Genomic DNA, 19,045 nt, shown 5'->3' with positions numbered 1-19,045 from the left:
CACAATGATTTTCCAGGTTGTACTAAATTGTGCTTAAAGCCGGTTAGCATCATAATCACGCTGTGCTAATTTGTTAAAAACTGTTGCATTCAAGTTAATTCTGCAAACCTACCACCACAAATAGAATTCAATTCTGTGGTGATGTGATAACAATGTGTAGTGGGCAGTGGAGTTCTGATGTGATAACAATGTGTAGTGGGCAGTGGAATAACTATTGGTTTCCGTTTGTGGTGACTGCTGACTGAGATAAGGGATGAGATTAAATAGATCCTGGAATTTAGCCTGGTCTGGAGCAGGCTAGCTCCACAGAATAAATCGCCATGGTGACTTATACCATAACATAGCCTGCTGCCCTCTATCCCGCTTTTGTGTAACTGGATCACGGATAAATTGAGCTAGGATAACCAAGATATATTAAGTGAATGGTTGGAACAACAATGTGGCAGGATTTTTACCTTTTTTAGTAATTTTACTACTAATGGGGTGTGTGGCCTGTTTAAGAGTCAGATTTGTCAAAATATTATTCTTATTTAAAACAACCTTATCAGGCCACTGGGTAAGACAACAATACACATAATAGGGACACAGGTCCAAATGTAGTGTTTTCCCCTTCCCTAGATATTGTAAGTTGCTCTGGACAAAAGTGTCTGCCAAATACCATAAACAAACATTAACATAAAAAAATCAGAGGCTTTTCTCAAGTACAAACCTGTGACTTCTCCAAAGCACTGTTCAACCCCCATTGACAACGCTTTGCGTCTGAAAGCATAGAGGAGTGTCCAAGGGTCAAACCAGCCTTCATTCTCAAGACCTAAAATAAATATAAACAAACAGCAATGTTTGTAAGTTATGTTGAGGCTATTCAGTGTTTAGACTAGGTTGAAAATGTTTGATATTTGAAGCACAAAGCTTACCATAAGAGGCTAGTGCCACTCCATCAGTATTAATCCATGGAAACATGACTTTGAGCTGAGTTGGAGACAGAAGTTTGACTTTGGCACCAGCATGCCTGATGAAAGAGAAGTTCTTGGATGAGTACTGTATAAACAGTAAAAAAAACAATCTGGCAAAGATCCATTATAGATAATACACTTCTGCTGCTGTTACATAACTTGCACCACTATGCCACTTGCTTACTTAGGTCAAACAGAACTACCTCAGCCATTTATTGTCCTGACTTTACACTACTATATTGACTGTCTATGCACAATTGCACAATTTCAACCCAATTTTGCTGCTCTTATTTATTTATTGTATGTGCCTTCTTATTTACTTTTAATTGTTTACTTGAATGTTATGTTTGTCTGTGGACTTAATTGGTAAAATTATGTCTTGTCTCCACCGTGGGATATAGTCCATGAGCCAGGGCCCCAAATTTGGGCTATCGGTATCATCATGGGGGACAAATGCTATCATTGTTTTTTGGCAAGGTATACACCCCTAGTACTAGAAAAATCACGATAGCAGTGCAGGGGTGGTAGCGAAATCACTTTTTTCAGCTCATGAAGTTACTAACCCCCTAAGATAAATTCCGTTTTTGAAATCTGGTGTATATCTGATTTAGGCTCATGGTTGAGATATTGTCAATATTCTATAATATGGTGCTTGGTATCATTGGAAAGGGGACATTTTAGGCTTTCATTTAAGCCCAGTAAGCCCAATTTGTCTGACAAACACAGAGGTCATAAGACTTCTTTAAACCAGAAATAACACATGTTTTCTCACAATTTCCGCCTAAACTGTATGCTTTCTTTTATCCCTGTGGCATGAAAGAACACCAGGGACACACAATCCAACAGCTACAATACTCAAGGCACTCTGATGATTCAGAAAATGTATAATATGCCCATATTATTTATTTGTGAGAGCCTTAAATTAGACTTGTGCAGCCAGCACAAGTCTTCAAAATAGAACAGAGCGAATAGAATGGACAAATAGGATGGAGCCCTATTAGTTGTAAAAGTCAATAAGGAAACAGGTTGTAAAGTGAATATATTGAATTAATCAAAAGACTGCTGGTTTGTATGTTGATATATTATTTTATTATCTAATCATCATCATTTTCCATGTTGTCCTCGTCTTCATCTGAATCTTCTACACAGGTCGCCTGGTTTTCACACTCTGTCAGTTTACACATGTCTGTGCATCTGAGGCCATTTGCAAGACAAATACATCGTGGGAGTGAACATTTTTTTGTGCAGTTGCAGGCGAGTAGATCCAGGACAGCTTCAGGTGCTGGCTGGCCTTCCATCCAGTGCAGCACCAACTGTTCACCTTCCTCCTCTGTCTCCATCTTCCATCCTCTGCCAACAGGGCTTGGCACTTGTGGGTCCTTTTCTAAACATCTTCTCCAAATACCAGCCTGATAGTTAGCTCGCAGTGTGTGTTGCCTCAAGCTATCCTTGCACAATAATGAGGCCTCAATCTTGTCACAGAATGATAAAGACATGATAAAGACATCTGTGTCTTCTGAACAGATAACTATGGATTGGTATCCCTCTCTTGCAGCATGGAGAAGTAGTCGTCCATCTGCTTCTTCTTGTTGACATTGAGGAGTTGACACCTCCTCACTGTCTTGATATGTGATTCTATAACATTTGTCAATCACAGTTGCATATAGAATCTTCTCCTGTAGCTTTTCTCTGTAGTCTGGCTTCCTCCATTCATTCACTATGAAGCTAATGAGACTGGTTTTGTTATTCACTTTGGTCAGGAAGCTCCTCCACTGCCTCACCATCTGTGTGCTTGTGATATCCTGCAACTCATGACCAGTCTCCTCACCCCTTAGAGATCTTTCACTATTTTTGATTGAGTTCTGCTTGTATGTGTCGAACACAACATCTATTCTGCTCTGACTACCTTCCCTCAGAGCCATACCCAGGATTGTTGTGGCAACATCTCTGAAAGTCACCTCATCACCTTTCACTCGTTGGACTAAGTTCATACCATCAACCACTGTGGCAGAGTTTTCTGGGTGTTTCTCCTGTAGTGCTACATTTTTCTGCAAGGCTGTTGCCAAAGTAGCTTTGTTTGTTTTTCTCAGCAGTCCATTTGGTGTGGAGAGTGCCCAAGGCAATGGACCAAGAGGATGAGAAAGGATATCCTCCATGTTAAGACTACGTGCTTGTGCCATCACTATGATGCGTCCTAACAGAGACCTGTCTGCTTTCAAGATGACTGCCCTTCCATTTGATTTCACTTCTCTCTTCTTACACATATCACTGATTGTTGGTTTTCATTGGGTCGTGGAATTTCTTTGCTGGTGTTTCTTTGTCTAGTCTCTCATCCTTGAAGTTTGCATAGCATTGCTCACCAATCTCATATGCTCTCATCAGGTCGGAGGCAATGTCTTTGGGAGCTGTCTTTGCCGTAGAGATGCTAATGATGCCAATTTTATTGTCACCATACTATTATGTACAACAAAATTGAGTGCTCACAGTCCATGTTTACAGTACATTTTATGGCAGCATTTAATGTGACTACTGTTGTTGGGTATAAACTGTGTTTTGTCTGTTTGTGCATGTTTTGATTGATATATAGCGTCAAATGGGTTTATCCAGAGGCTAACCACTGCTGAGACCGCTTCCTCATCTTTCTGGATTCTTGGTGACTGTAGCTCTGAATGAGAAAGCTGTGATTTGTTGCCTTGTAGCATCTCAGTAACTGTCCTAGGAATGCACTGCGGCGCTCAGCTGTTAGGTAGTAACGCCTGACCGCTCCAGCTTTCAGGCAAAACGTGATGTGCCTCCAGGAGTCTGTGTGTCTTTATTCACTGTTACTTCAATAGCCTGATCTACAGGAATCCTCCCAAATGTGTTGTTATTTGACAGCTGCACTGAGAACTGGCCTGCCTTGAAGGCCTCATACACAGAAGGATACTTCTCTTGGAGGTTGGTCATCTGAGCAAAGTAAGGGGACAGGTACCCGAGAGATGAGAGAGAGATTGATTTGAATATTTTGGCTAGCAATCTTTACTAATTGAATCGATGCAGAATAAACAAACATACAGAAATGCATAAGAAATGTACCTGGCATAATTCATCTTATCGTAGGCAAAGCACCATGGGATCATGGTTCTTATAGCGTGGAGGTGCAACTCCCAGTCCCCCTCACGAGACGCACGCAGAAGGCCAAGTACTACATCCTCTACCATGTCAATGATGACATCCAGAATCTAGAGAGCTCTCCATTGTTGTGACGGAGGTGTTCTAGAAAGTCTGTCCACAGAGTTATCAGCTCAGCGGAGAGTGGACTTTGCAGCAGATTGGTCATCTTTTCTTGGTTCAGGTCACTGGTCATGTCTTTCACATCTTCCAAGAATGATTTGATCATCCCACTCCTCTCTGGAGCATTTTTCTCAACCCAGGGTGTGAACTCTTCCCATGCAAGTCTCATTAGTGCTTCTGAGATGTACTTGTGGACCCTGACTGCACGGTTATAGTGTTTACCATCAAGGACTCCATTGATGGACCCCTCTGCAACAACTCCAGCCTCTATGCATATGTTTAGACCAGCATCCCTAAACCGCTTTCCTATGATGGCTAAGGCATTACATATGGTATGGAATGTCCCCATCCTGAGAAGTATAGTATAAGTATATATACTTTTTTTATCCCGTGAGGGAAATTTGGTCTCTGCATTTAACCCAATCGGTGAATTAGTGAAACACACTCAGCACACAGTGAACACACAGTGAGGTGAAGCACACACTAATCCCGGCGCAGTGAGCTGCCTGCTTCAACGGCGGCGCTCGGGGAGCAGTGAGGGATTAGGTGCCTTGCTCAAGGGCACTTCAGCCGCGGCCCACTGGTCGGGGCTCGAACCGGCAACCCTCCGGTTACAAGTCCAGAGCGCTAACTAGTGGGCCACGGCTGCCCAGAGAAGAATGTTGGGGAACCATTCTCTGTGCTTCCAGGTTATCTCAGCAGCTTTTGCATAGAGTGCTTGATCCATGACTACAACTATTGTCTCTAGGTGCAGCTCCTTCCTCATTAGCTCTAATTGTTTCAGGATTTCAAACACAGTGTTCAACTCTGTGGCTGGTGAGTTGATGGTTGGCAGATACCCAACAATATCTTGTGAGATTGGTTCCTGGTCCCTGGTGCTGATATTAAAACCAGTCCAGCTGGGGATTGTCTGATTCTCTGGATCTGTTTGCCTTGCAAGTGCCCACACCATTGTCTTCTTTCTTGCAAGAAGAGCAGCCTCCTTGGTTTCCTGGATATAGTGTTCCCTGGTTGGAAGAGGTTGTGGGCCCACACGTGCACCTGGATGAATGAATGAATGAATGAATGAATGCTTTATGTGGAATGTACATCACAAGTAAATTGGACACCTAGAAAATAGATACATAATTATCTATTATAGAAACCTGCTCACCTGCTACATATACTTCCAGGCCTTGGTCTTCAATGGTGACTGATCTCTGCTTCTGTTTCTCAATGTGTGGAAAATCAGTTCTTGACAGATGTGGTCCATAGAAATTGGCCTGTACCACTATGCCATTAACTCTGTGTGATGTACCCTTTCCAGTGAGGGTTTCTTCAAGTCTATCAATATTATCCCATGCAAGATTGGTAAAGACATGAGGCTTGATGGAGGCTGGAAGTACAACTCTTTGGTTAGAGGCTGTTGCTAGTTTTTGGAGACAAAGAGCAGTGTTGTTCTCTTCAAGCTGGGAGTAAGACAGTTCAGTGTTTGTATGAGCTCAGTATTACCCGTCAGTGTTTTTACAGCATACGTGAGTAGAATGTGCTTTGGTGTTTTATGTTGACCACCTGTGACCGTGTATATTATGTCCTGACAAAATGATTGAACCAAAGCAGTGATCTTCTGTGTTTGAGTTTTGGTGTCAGGATTTCCAGTGAGCAGTCCAACAAGAAGACTTTCTAGTTGATCTGGTAAGGTGATATAACCACTATCTTTCACATCAGATGGATGGAATGGCCAGGGGGTCACAGTCATCTCCTGTTTAATGATTGATCTGATATGTGATGATGTCTGATCTATGATCTTGTTGACATTGGTTGACTTGGCCCTCCAAACATTGATTTCCCTCAGCAGATTTAGATTTTCCAAGACAACATCCCTTCTAGTAACAGTTTGAGGAACCATCAGTAATTTGCCTTTGTCATCTGGAAATATATCGACAGAATTTCCCAGCTCATTTTCAAGCGTCCTTCGCATGTTCTTCTTTGTTGAATCCCGCAGGCTTGTAACTCCACCAGATAGCATGAATGATGTGAGCTTTGTGACCAACGATGTGACCTGTACAACTTTTTTGTTGGGTATGATATCAGTTCTGATATACATGAAAAGGTCTTTATAGGCTTCCCTTTCAATCCTTTGTATAGTCTTCATCACCATCTGTTTTTGCGTCATTATCTTGGTTCTTCTTGGGCTTCTTTTTCTTGATTCTTGTGTACTCCTTATAGCATGAATGATGATAGTGGGCCTCTGCAGCAACTACAGCTTGTTACTGCTAGAATCTTTTCATCTCTTTTTTGGGTGGCACATACTCTTAGTGTTTGGTCAGCATTTAATGTTACAGCTTGTGTGAGTTTTTACCTGGACTTGGAGCCCTTTACAAACTTCTCTTTATTACAAAAAATGCAGATTGAATCATATACTCTTGCTCCATCAGAAGATCTCCTACTTGGTTTTTTTGGTAAACTATTCTCTCCAGCTTCATCTGTAATGTTTTCTGTGGCTTTCCTTTTCAGAGTCTTTAATTCTCTTTTCATTGTGAAGAGGCTCCGACATTTTCTGTGATAGTGGATTCTTGGGACTTCTTCTTCTCTAAGGTCTTTAGCAACATCTGTAATAGGGGCATAGTTTCTCACTTTGGCTGCGTCAAGCAATGTTTTCCAGGATTCATAGTCTTTAAGACCAAAGATTTCATCACCTTCTTTTGATGTTTCATGGTGTATGATACACACTTCTGATTCTTTGTACTGGCTGTCCATTCTGAATCCAAATCTAAATCTCCTCTACTCAGTTCTATTGTGCAGGAGTATTCCGCCAGTAACTAAATAGAAAATCACAAGGGTGGTGATGTAAACATTACAGGCTAATGAACAAGTGTGTTGAAAAAAAAGAAAGAAAAGGTTTGTTACTTGACATTACTTAAACCCAGCCCATCATAACATAAGCTTAACCTCATGTCACTTACATCCTCTTGGAAATGTTGTAAGATGTCCAACTGATGTAGCTAGCTAGCCTGCACTGTAGCAGTTACTGTTATTGTTACACTGTTTAACCTGCAAGATAGGCAGCCTACAAAAAAACACCAAGCTACTGTTACAGGTACAGCGATAGGTATAATCTCATTCTGTCTATTCCCATTCAATTCACATGCACAAGATAAAAAAGTATTTTGTACTTACATTTAATACCCCTGGAACTCATTGGAAGTTGATTGAAGTTGGCATAGTTGGTAGTGTTGTGATAACCAGTAAATTGAACGAACAATCTTTTCACATAACTGACAACACCTTGTTAAACGGTCAAAATCCATCAACATTCTGTGCATGAGCTACTTTCTGACATTCTAACTGAAAGTGGGTGAATATCAGAATACATGATAGAAACATTTTGTAAACCATTTATGACACTATTGAAACAATTACTGTTTATTACAACTGTACAGGGGCGTAGCACCAGATCCTGGGCCCCTGCATAGGCAGTCCTGATGGGCCCCCATGTTCCTCAACCCAGGTAAAATAAAATGTAGGGGAGAGCCGGGACGATTGAAACACGGGACGAATGAAACAATCCAGTTTTCTCTGAGAGCATGTTAACCTCCTTCTATCAGCCAAATATCTTCCTGCTATGTCATTTTATCATGGAGTTACAGGTGATAAACGAGTTTTGATGCGCAAAAGTAAACTTCATTAGCGGTTACATTTTTTCGATTATTAATCAGTGTTTTTCATTTAAAGTTTCGACTTAATGTTTATTCAGTACACCATTTAGTGTTCTCCACAATCCCAGACTTTCATATCGCATGCTTGTTTACATGGAAAGCAAAACAAGCTATAGTGTCATATGTCTGTGTCGGGACGATTGAAAGGCTGTACTTGTATTTTAATTAAATGCACAAATATCTGTGTTTAAACAATCATCTATGGAGGTGAGACATGGAATGGGTCGTTAAGCCTACTTATTTGGATGTGCAGTGGCCTAACCCACGTAAAAACCTAGTGAAACGACATTTTCAACAATATAAACATGATATAAATGGGAAAGCTTACCATTCTAGCTATAAACATGGCAGAATCATCCACAGGACATGATATTTCAAAAAACGCTTCATACACGCTTCACGATGATGGCAATGAATTGTTAACAGACATGCACGAAGACGTATAGCCCTGCAACAATCTATCTAAAATAACACCTTTTGGGAGTACCATTCATGATATGTAGTAACATTTTGAAGTTGTGGGACGTTTATATGGCTTAAACCAGGGCTTTGAACCGGTTCAAGGAATGAAAACGAAAACCGGGAACTTTTTGTATTTTACAGGGAACAGAAACGAAACCGGAAACGTTATTATTTTTTATGTTCTGGAACAGGAACACTTATTTAAAAATAATGGTAACCGGTTAATACCGGTTTTATTTCGTTCCTCAAAGTTTTCGTTGCCTAATTAACAAAAAAAAAAAAAAAGTAATTACTTTCCTGCGCACGTTACCATGACTGCTGAGGTTCACTTCCTGTGTGACATCACATCAGACATTCGCTGACTGAATGGAGAGAGAGCGGTGGATTACAAAGTCTCCACTCCACATCTTAAATAAGAGATAAATTACGATCCATCGTTAATTAAAACGCTCATTCCAAACACAATATCAATAGCTATATTTGTCGACTCCACGTTAATGATGGACTAGCGAACATTAGGCCTACTGGATGGCCTTTTCCCCCGACAGTTGGAATTTGTTGTTGCCCGAGTGGCATAACCACGTGTCTTAATGTCGTTACATTTGTGTGGAAATGTTCTCTTTTAACAATAAACTACACATTTGAAATAATTGTAGGCCTATTTAATTATTATTATTATTAATAATATAATTATTATTATGTAATAAAACATAATGGCATTAAACAGCTGACAGGAACGAAATTAACCGTTCCGGGAACAGTATTTTTTTGTTCTAACCGGTTCGGGAACGTCAATTTATTGGTGGAACTCATAACCGGAAATGTTATAACTCCATTTCTGTTCGGAACGAACCGATTGGGGAAAAAAATCGGTTCAAAGCCCTGGCTTAAACTGTATGTTTCAATCGTCCCCTTATGTTGTTTCAACTGTCCCGACCAGGAGGGACGAATGAAACAAAACGCACGTCCCACTTTTGCTGTAATAATTCCTGAACGGTTTTGATCAAAGCTGAAAATGCATTTGTATTTGACAGAGGACAGATGTAGCTTACTAGTGACCAAATATTAGCTTTCAGTGTGGTACGATCGCTTTGTAAATTACGTTTAATTAAAAAGTGTTTCAACTGTCCCGGCTCTCCTCTATTCCAGACTTTTCTAGGGCCCTCTCTACACTTGGGCCCCTATAATCAGTAGTGGTTTTACCCCCAGTCCGACGCCCCTGCAACTGTACATGAATAAATAGGCCATTTGTCCTGGACTAATAGGGTATTCTATTTGTCCATTCTATTGGATATCAACATACAAACCAGCAGTCTTTTGATTAATTCAATATATTCACTTTACAACCTGTTTCCTTATTGACTTTTACAACTAATAGGGATCCATCCTATTTGTCCATTCTATTCGCTCTGTTCTATTTTGAAGACTTGTGCTGGCTGCACAAGTCTAATTTAAGGCTCTCACAAATAAATAATATGGGCATATTATACATTTTCTGAGTCATCAGAGTGCCGTGAGTATTGTAGCTGTTGAATTGTGTGTCTCTGGTGTTCTTTCATGCCACAGGGATAAAAGAAAGCATACAGTTTAGGCGGAAATTGTGAGAAAACATGTGTTATTTCTGGTTTAAAGAAGTCATGTGACCTCTGTGTTTGTCAGACAGATTCAGTACTGGGCTTAAAAGAAAGCCTAAAAGGCCCCCTTTCCAATGATACCAAGCACCATATTATAGAATATTGACAATATCTCAGCCATGAGCCTAAATCAGATATACACCAGATTTAAAAAACGGAATTTATCTTAGGGGGTTAGTAACTTCATGAGCTGAAAAAAGTGATTTCGCTACCACCCCTGCACTGCTATCGTGATTTTTCTAGTACTAGGGGTGTATACCTTGCCAAAAAACAATGATAGCATTTGTCCCCCCGATGATACCGATCAACCCCCCTGGCTCATGGACTAATAGTGAGAAACGTAATTTCGATCTCTTTGTATGTCTTGGCATGTGAAGAAATTGACAATAAAGCAGACTTTGATTTTGATAATATTCACCTGAGCAATGTTTCATCAGCAACCATTAGCAACCCTGTTTCCAAAAAACAGGGTTGCAAATTAGAGAATTGCTAATTAGAGAAGCTATAAAACTGGCCTTCCTTTGAGCTAGTTGAGTATCTGGAGCATCAGCATTTGTGGGTTCGATTATACTCTCAAAATGGCCAGAAAAAGAGAACTTTCTTCTGAAACTCAGCAGTCTACTCTTGTTCTGAGAAATGGAGGCTATTCCATGTGAGAAATTGTACAACGGTGTATACTACTCCCTTCAGAGAATAGCACAAACGGTCTCTAACCAGAATAGAAAGAGAAGTGGGAGGTCCCAGTGCACAACCAAGCAAGAGGACAAGTACAGAGTCTCTAGTTTGAGAAATAGATGCCTCACAGGTCCTCAACTGGCAGCTTCATTAAATGGTACCCGCAAAACACCAGTCTCAACGTCCACAGTGAAAATGTGACTCTGGGATGCTGGCCTTCCAGGCATAGCGGCAAAGAAAAAGCCATATATGAGATTAGCCAATAAAAGGAAAAGATTAAGATGGGCAAAAGAACAGAGACATTGGACAGAGGAAAATTGAAAAAAAAGTGTTATGGACAGACAAATCATGCATTTCTATGGAGGATTGTTTGAGTGCTGTGTCTCCTCATTAGAAAGTCTCTGGTCTAGTCTTATGCTGCAATCCATTTGTATCGTACACCCCCGCCTTAAGCACGAACGTGGCGTAATTTCCCATCTTGTAGCACTTATAGCGTTCCTGTTTGTCTTTGAGGGGAAGAACATGGATGCCACCAGGGCAGCAGCTGACTCAGTAGTGCTGGACGCTTGCCTAGAACACGAGAGCAAGCTTGTGGCTCATCTAAACAAGCTACGTGATGATTCAAACTTGCATTCATATTCCAGCTTCATCACACTTACAATTTCAATTTCAAGTTCTGTCGCATGTATTTGGAATGCAGCATTACATCCTCTCCCCTTGGTCATACAATAAATACAACGCATGTGTAGTGTCTGATGTCAGTTGAAGTATTTACATTGATGTGCTCAGCACTGGTATTGCTTTTCTTCTTGAAGATACTTTCAAATACAACAAAATAAAATCACAGACAAACCAAAATCTTAACAAGGCTGATTTATAAAATTGAAACCGTTACCAGAATGAAACGTTCACCATATAACTCCCCCATGATTTGTATAGAAAATGACGGGTTCAAGTCAAGTTTATTTATATAGCACATTTCATACACATAGGTCATTCAATATGTTTTACATAAACAAAAGCAAACAGTAATAGCCAATAAAACCATAAGGGCAATAGTCAAAGAATAGTTTAAAATGTAAAGAGCATAATAAAAAAGAAAAAAGAAAAGGCACAAGGTAGAATAATAGACAGATTTAGAATTTGTAACCCAGTAGCAATAGGAAGTACATTCGATCAGTTAGCAGAAGGCAGCTTGGTACTAAGTCTAGATTGAAAACTTTTTCAGTCTGACAGTTGGTTCCAGAGCTGAACCACATAGCAGCTAAAAGCTGCTTCACCATGTTTAGTTCTAACAGCAGGTTTTACTAACAGGTTTTTCTCCTGAGACCGGAGAGGTTTAGAAGGTGTGTACTGCTGAATAATGTCTGATAGGTAATTGGGTCCTGCTCCATTTAGAAATTTATAAACAAGCAGCAGTGTTTTACTGGAAACCAATGCAGGGACTTTTGCAGGGAAAATTCTATGTATTTCTATTCTATGTATTCCTCTACAAGATAGAGAAAATTCTATGTATTTAGCACTTTGAGTCCCTTTTCTGGTTTGTTTGGGATGAACTAGAGTGTTGGACACCGAAATTTTGATGATTGGTCCTGTCTCGACTTTTCTGACTCATTTTGAATCGTCTTTGACTACTTCAGAGTGGCTGCATGCACAAACATGTCCTTAAAACAACCCTTAACGTTCATTTTCAAAACTGAAAACATTTTCAAAACCGAGTGGTTAGTGGTGTTCGTTGATGTTCCATAACAAGTAGCGTAGCGAAATATAGTTTCTGTCGTGTTTTATTTGCCATTTTGTAAAATCCCATTGATTTCTGTTGGAAGACTCATTGCAGGTTGATATTACTGCGCCACTGGAAAGGGAAACGGGGGCTGTTTACATTTGGTTGTAGTCTTTCCGTGAGACCTTCTTTTACTGTCTATGCTTCAGGCTCAAATATTGAGCGGAAGTTTAATCGCTTGTGAGATGTCTGAAAATTAGTTCCACAATAGCAAATATAAAAAGACGGCTGGAAATCATACATTGCGCCGATATATTTGATTTTAATAATCCACGAACACCATTAACCACTCAGTGAGTTGCACAGTTTTGAAAACGAACGTTAAGGGTTGTTTTAAGGACATGTTTGTACATGCCTTTAGGCAGCCACTCTGAAGCAGTAAAGGCGATTCAAAACGAGTCAGAAAAGTCGAGACAGGACCAATCGTCAAAATGTCGGTGTCCACCACTCTAGTTCATCCAAAACAAACCAGAAAAGGGACTCAAAGTGCTAAATACCGGAATTTTCCTTTAAGAATTGGAGTATTGTGGTCAGTGCTTTTAGTTTTTGTGAGAACCCTAGCTGCTGTGTTTTTTACCTGAAGTTGTCTGGTGTGAAAATAAGTTCTCACTGGATTTCCCTCCCTGAACATTCCCTCCTCACACAAAAAACCTTATTTCTCACATGACCTCAAACAAAAAAACTTATTTCTTGAGTATAATACATACCATCAATTGGATATACATACCATTGTAATCAGAAGGAGCAGTTCTATGAAATGATATAAAATACATATGGTAATGTTGATATAGTAATGAACAGTCTATGAAAATCCTCTACAAATGTATACCAAAATTTGTCAAGATTTCATTTCATTCACATAAAAATGTTTTTTTTTTTTTTCTATCATCCCTGCTGAAAAAAACAGCCTGGCCAGCTTAAAGTGGTTTGCTGGTTGACCAGCTTGTTTGACCACCCTATGATGGTTGACCTGCTAGACCAGCAAAACTCTTGCGAAAACATACCTTCAGCTGGTTTACCCAGCTTATGATGGTAATTCAGCTGGTTTTGCTTTTCGCACCACCTCAAGCTGGTAATTTTAGCTGGTGTTGCTGGTCTACACTGCTGGTTTAACTGGCCATGCCAGCTTATGTTGGTCATTCTAGCAAACCAGCATGACCATCTTTCACCAACAATGTCAAGCTTGACAGGCTGGTCACCAGCATGACCATCTTGCACCAGCTGTATCCCACACAACAGGCTGGTCAAACCAGCATGACCAGCTTCCTCAGATGGTCAGGCCAGCATATTCAGCTGGTGGCCTAACCAGCTACACCAGCAAAGACCAGCAAGAGCTGGAAGAAAACCAACAAAGACCAGCTAAAACCAGCTACCAGCATAAGCTGGTTTCTAGCTGTTTTTTTCAGCAGAGATTTCCCTACAACATAGAGAAACATATAGAGTGTATGACACGTTCAGCAATTTGTGGGTTATTTAACAAAAAAAAAACTGAATTGGAATATCCTTAATACACATACACACAAACTAACACACACAGTCACACAGAGACTAGACTCTCCCTATAGAAATTAAGTCCTCTCCCACCATCAGTAGTTTTAAATCAAATTTAAAGACCCATCTATTTTCTTTGGCCTATAATGTCCATTCATTTCTCCCCTTGTTTGGTTGTTCATTTCTATTTTATTTTTTATTTATTTATTTCTATTTCTTTTCTGCATTATATTAACTGGCATCTAACTTTACTGTACATCTTTCTCTAGGCCTATAGTAGTAGTAGTTTCAGTAACCATATGTTTATTTTTATCTACAATCATAATCTGTTTATTATTATTATTATTATTATTATTATTATTATTATTATTATTATTATTATTATTATTATTTTGTATTTTCATTTATTTATTTTTATTTTTTGTCATTTATGTCTTTATTTTTTGTTTTTATTACTGTTTATTTTATTTCTGAGTACCTTGGGTCAATAACATTGCGTTTAAGTGTGCTATATAAATAAATATGACTTGACTTGACAGAGGAGGGTAGGGAAGGGTGGGGTGGGGAACCCGAAGGTTGATCACAGAAGACTCATTACGAAACGCATCCCCTTCTGCAGAATGGCAAATCTGACAGCAATTTTGTTTACCAATAAAACAAAGTCGCCTACTGTTTCACTATTTTAGTTACAAGCCATTTTAGTTTTATTATGTAAGTTTTTTTTACAACAAAGCCAACAATTTTTCTGTGGCTCCTCCTGTACAGGGATATGTACTTGATGGAAATGTGACAGATTAGTAGTTGGAGCAGCTGGAGGCGAGGCTGAAATTTCGACGGAAATGCCTGCCAGCTGTCGTGATAGATTTTCTCGAAAGTTACCAAACCTAGGTTCAACATCAGATTCTGCATTGTGCTGCCAAACTTGAAATAATAAGAAAATACTGACAATGGCAATGTCCACAAAGTGGAGAAAAAGTGTTTTCCACCACTTCTGCGTCTTTTGGAGTACACAATATGTCACAATTTGGTCAACGCCCCCCATGTATTTGTTGTAATCACTTAACACAATAGGCCGACTTACATAGCCTGGCGGGCCATCCTATATCATTGAAATGTATAGTCTGGAATCGAACCATTCACCTCGCTTAATCCAAGGGGCGGGCAGAGAATTGTCTTTCAAACTGCCTACGCATGCAATAGGCCAGCGCTACGACCATATCCGTATCCGGATGGCAAAACGGCAAATACATCCTTCTTCGAAAGGAATGACTTAAGTGCATTGTGTTGCTCAACTTTCAAAGAAAAGCACAAGTCAAACTCCTCCAAAGTTGACGCCAACGCCGATTCAAACAACCGCTCTTCGTTCGCCATAGCCACCTTCCTTGTTGTTCACCTTTGCAGGACTGTAGTTATCCTGTTAAGCCCGCCTTAAGACTCTCTAACAAAATAGAGCGCTGCGATTGGATGAGGTCCACGGCGTCAGCCAATAGAAATCCCTATGGTTTGATACTAGACGTACAGGCTGAGCAAATGAATTTGCCACCGCTAGGGTGCGTCTAGATTTCTAGGCTACGACTTAGAAGTTTTTTGTCCCAAACTGAATTATTCTTCACTAGTCTACATGCATCAGTCAAATCATCCACATTGTGCAAATTGGACAGGCAGGTTACTTAGGCAAGTGTCCTTCCACTGTACTGCTTAGACCAGGGGTCGGCAACCTTTTTTGCCTGGAGAGCCACTTTGACCAAATTTATTATTTTTTTAATCTCAGAAGAGCCACATAAAGACGGTTACAAGAAAATAGTTTGGATATTTAATGTACATTTACTTACATTCAACAGAGGATTTTTAAATAGCCTACATTTTCTACTAGTTTTAATGTGCAAGTAACTTGAAATGTAAAGTGGAATGACTCAATTTTCGTTGACATGTCATTTGAAATTGAACATTAGGCCTACCAGAGATTAGATTTGGCGATGGCCTTGGAGTCTGGCTGGCTCATATTCAGTGAGGTGAAGTTTCATGCAAGAATCGAGGCTGTTTAAGGGCAACTCCACGCAAAACTGTCATATCCATAACTCCAACTAAATATCATGGCATTGTGTTGGCGTTATGGGTGTGACAGTTTTGCGCGGAATTGACCTTAAACGTGAGCGCAGGCTTGTCTTTATATTTTTCATATGTGAGAAAGATTTCTCACATGTAAGTGGAACCGAACAGGGTTAACACAGCAATAGGCTACTAACTCGTTGCAGTGTGCGGTATATAACGGGCGTTTCAGAATCAGTCTTCGGATGGAAACTTACCCATTTCAGCCTTGTGTTCGCGCTCCCAAGCTGTGGTCGCTAACGTTTCCTTTTTGACATTTTCCTTATCTAGCCTACAGCAAGCGCACACATCAACAATAACAATTAAAGTGTTCTCGTTGACTGAAATGGAGGGAAATCTGTGATTTTGTTTGATACTGACATGGCAACGAACCGCGAATGTAACAACAGAGAGGGTTAAAGCGGAGTAATCAAGGATCTTTGGTAACAATATTGTGCAGCTACGGTTACGCAGTCAAGTGAGGTGGAAAGTCATATAGGCTAAATTACTTATTACAATATTACATTTTGAAAATGAACAAACTAAAATAAAATACATTTTAATTACTCCTTAATTAATTTCAAAAGCTGAGCCGCATCAGAGGGATCAAAGAGCCGCATGCGGGTCCGGAGCCGTGGGTTGCCGACCCCTGGCTTAGATTCTAAGCCACCTCATGACATTATTTTTGAGGTGATCTATCAAATAATGCAGTTTCCTAAGACGATCTCGATTGTTTTCTGTAGCTGGATCTACTACATGCAGAACAGCCAATATTGTCTTAAAACGATTACGACATAAACAATTGGCCCATGATCCCTGCAGAGACTTGGTTCCCCAGTAGCAATGGATATTATGGAGAAACCTGTTAAACTCTTCTGGGGTCTCTTCTCCCACACTGTTTGCATACGACGGCCTACTAAGCACAGCTCCCACCCCTTCCGGTTGGTAAAACCACGTCTGAGACAATAACGTGAGTAAAAAGTCTATTTCACACAGTGTTTTTAGTGGCAGTCTGCACCACCCTAGTCATGCCACCTAAATCTATACCTTCTTCTTCCATCCCCTCATGGTCTTCAGCATTTTGAGCGCAATCTCATCAGCAGTCAGCTACTTCTTCCTCTTCAGGCTTGCAAGAAGGTCTGTGTCATCCTTCACCTGAAACAACAGCAAAATCATACAAATATAATACCTTTATTAAAATCAAAAATAAAATCACAAAACTGCAGAAACAAGAAGAGGTAGCCTAAACTATTGAAGCATTCTGAGTAACTCAAAATATTTGTAAGTATGAAAAGTAATTTTATTACACGTGGGTTTAGCTACCCTAAATCTGATTGACTGACTGGCATCTAGATAAAGACGTAGTAACTACCTGCTGAAATGCAATATTGACCGAGTATGTGATTTAATGTTTTCTATATTGAGAGGAATAGAAATATCAATCAACTTTTTTTCATGTCAGAGAACGTAACTTCCATGGTAACGTCCATGGATTTATTCAGCTTTGGTATGCTATACATGACTTGCCTAACAAGCACATTGGTACTAGAAAACAAACTTACAGGTTAGAACAGGTTTTTAAATGAAACTGTCAAATGAAAATAACTGACATCAAAAGCAAATAAGAATATTGCAAGCAGTTCAGAGTAATTCAATTAGCTAAAGTTTGCTATGCCATAATGTTGACGCTGATGAGAAAGCATATTACTGTCAAATAACATGATATTAGGACTACAAATGAAGATAAACCATAACTAGAACTGATGTAAAAACATATATTACCTCAGTTTATCCAGCTGTGTGGTTTCCAGTTGAGGTAAACTCCAATGAAGTGTAGGTGGCGTCCGGCTGTCCACGTCAAATATACCGACTTGAAGTGATACTATTTTTTCATGACTCATCTTCAAGTATCCAAAACATTTTGCGCCTTAAACCCCTTAACCAATCATATCAAATTGAAGCTTATGTTGTCAGCATTATGGGGAAGATTTAAGACAGTGGCGGAGCTAGGGGGTGGCTTACGGGGCTTAAGCCCTGAATCTTTTTTCAAAAGCCCCGAATCTTTTTTTAGTGTTTTAAATTCCCGGCAACTCTTATTTCCAATATAACTCCCCCTCGGTTTCACTATAAATGTCACCAAATGCTCTATTACTGAGGAAATATATCCCTTATTTTCAAAGCCCAATATTGAAAAATAATTTTACTTGCTACACGATCTATGCCACGTCTCTGGGCTATCCGCTATGGTGATTTCAATGGTTAGATTGATTTGTTTAGATCCAGTGAAAATGCTACCTTGACAACGCTACGTCATGGCTTCGGTGTTCCAAAAAGCCTCTGTCAGAAGTCTGTCACTTTTACAGTCTGTGATAAAACACTTTGTGTACATGTTGTTGAAACGTTATGGATATTAGAAAGTTTTTAAAAAGACCACCCAGCTCCGTTCAAGCAACAGCATCGCCCAGTGAACTGACGGATGGTGTTGTTTCAGGTTGGTGATTTCACGTTAAGAGCTTTCAGTCAGTTAGGCAGGCTAACGTTAGGCTACTTGGCTAGCTCCCTAGCACTAAATGCTTTTAACGTTAACGTTAAATGTCCTCGTTCGTCGGCGGAAAAGGCAAATTCAATACTCTCATAGGCTAGCTAAGCCTACTGCAGAATAAGAAATTCCAGCTCCCAAAACAAATTGATCCTCGTCTTGTAATAAATTAGGCTACACTGTTTTGAAATGTCAGAAAAACCCATTAACAGTTATCTGCCCATGTCAACTTTTCAGTGTCATATGTTGCACAAAATAATGTTAACTGTTAGCCTACCTTAAAACCTTGTTGATATCCTATCCACCACCACAGATATTATAATCCAAGAGTCCTCATAAATATAAAAGTCATGTTATGTTGTTTTGGCTGCCTAACTAATTATTAACTAAAAAAAAAAAACATTACAATGATATATTGAGAGGAAATGGCCCTTTCCATAAGTGTGTTA

The 19,045-nt window shown here is 39.8% G+C and overlaps 2 protein-coding genes across 2 annotated transcripts in view; both read right to left on the bottom strand.

The window, feature by feature from the left end:
- The window catches only part of foxred1 (FAD-dependent oxidoreductase domain containing 1), a 104,985-nt gene that overhangs the window by 72,708 nt on the left and 13,232 nt on the right, over nucleotides 1-19,045 (bottom strand). Inside the window, exons 5-6 of the mRNA XM_076266584.1 lie at nucleotides 915-1,009; nucleotides 710-811 (exon numbers count right to left, since the gene is read on the bottom strand). Of these exons, the coding sequence (XP_076122699.1) occupies nucleotides 710-811; nucleotides 915-1,009 (197 nt within the window). The remainder of the gene's footprint in view (nucleotides 1-709; nucleotides 812-914; nucleotides 1,010-19,045) is intronic.
- LOC143102032 (uncharacterized) lies at nucleotides 4,750-6,965 on the bottom strand. The gene is made up of 3 exons (XM_076265375.1): nucleotides 6,656-6,965; nucleotides 5,380-5,706; nucleotides 4,750-5,267 (listed from the first exon to the last, which is right to left on the bottom strand). The coding sequence occupies exons 1-3, from the start codon at nucleotides 6,963-6,965 to the stop codon at nucleotides 4,858-4,860; spliced, it is 1,047 nt and encodes a 348-aa protein (XP_076121490.1). The 3' UTR covers nucleotides 4,750-4,857.

This window comes from Alosa pseudoharengus, unplaced genomic scaffold (genome assembly GCF_046254945.1).
Source record: "Alosa pseudoharengus isolate Yale_2024_CS ecotype anadromous, Long Island Sound unplaced genomic scaffold, YU_APseudo_1.1 YU_APseudo_1.1_scf_4, whole genome shotgun sequence".
Taxonomy (NCBI): Eukaryota; Metazoa; Chordata; class Actinopteri; order Clupeiformes; family Clupeidae; genus Alosa; species Alosa pseudoharengus.
Note: the sequence above shows the minus strand (reverse complement) of the source record. Positions and strands in the feature narration are given on the sequence as shown.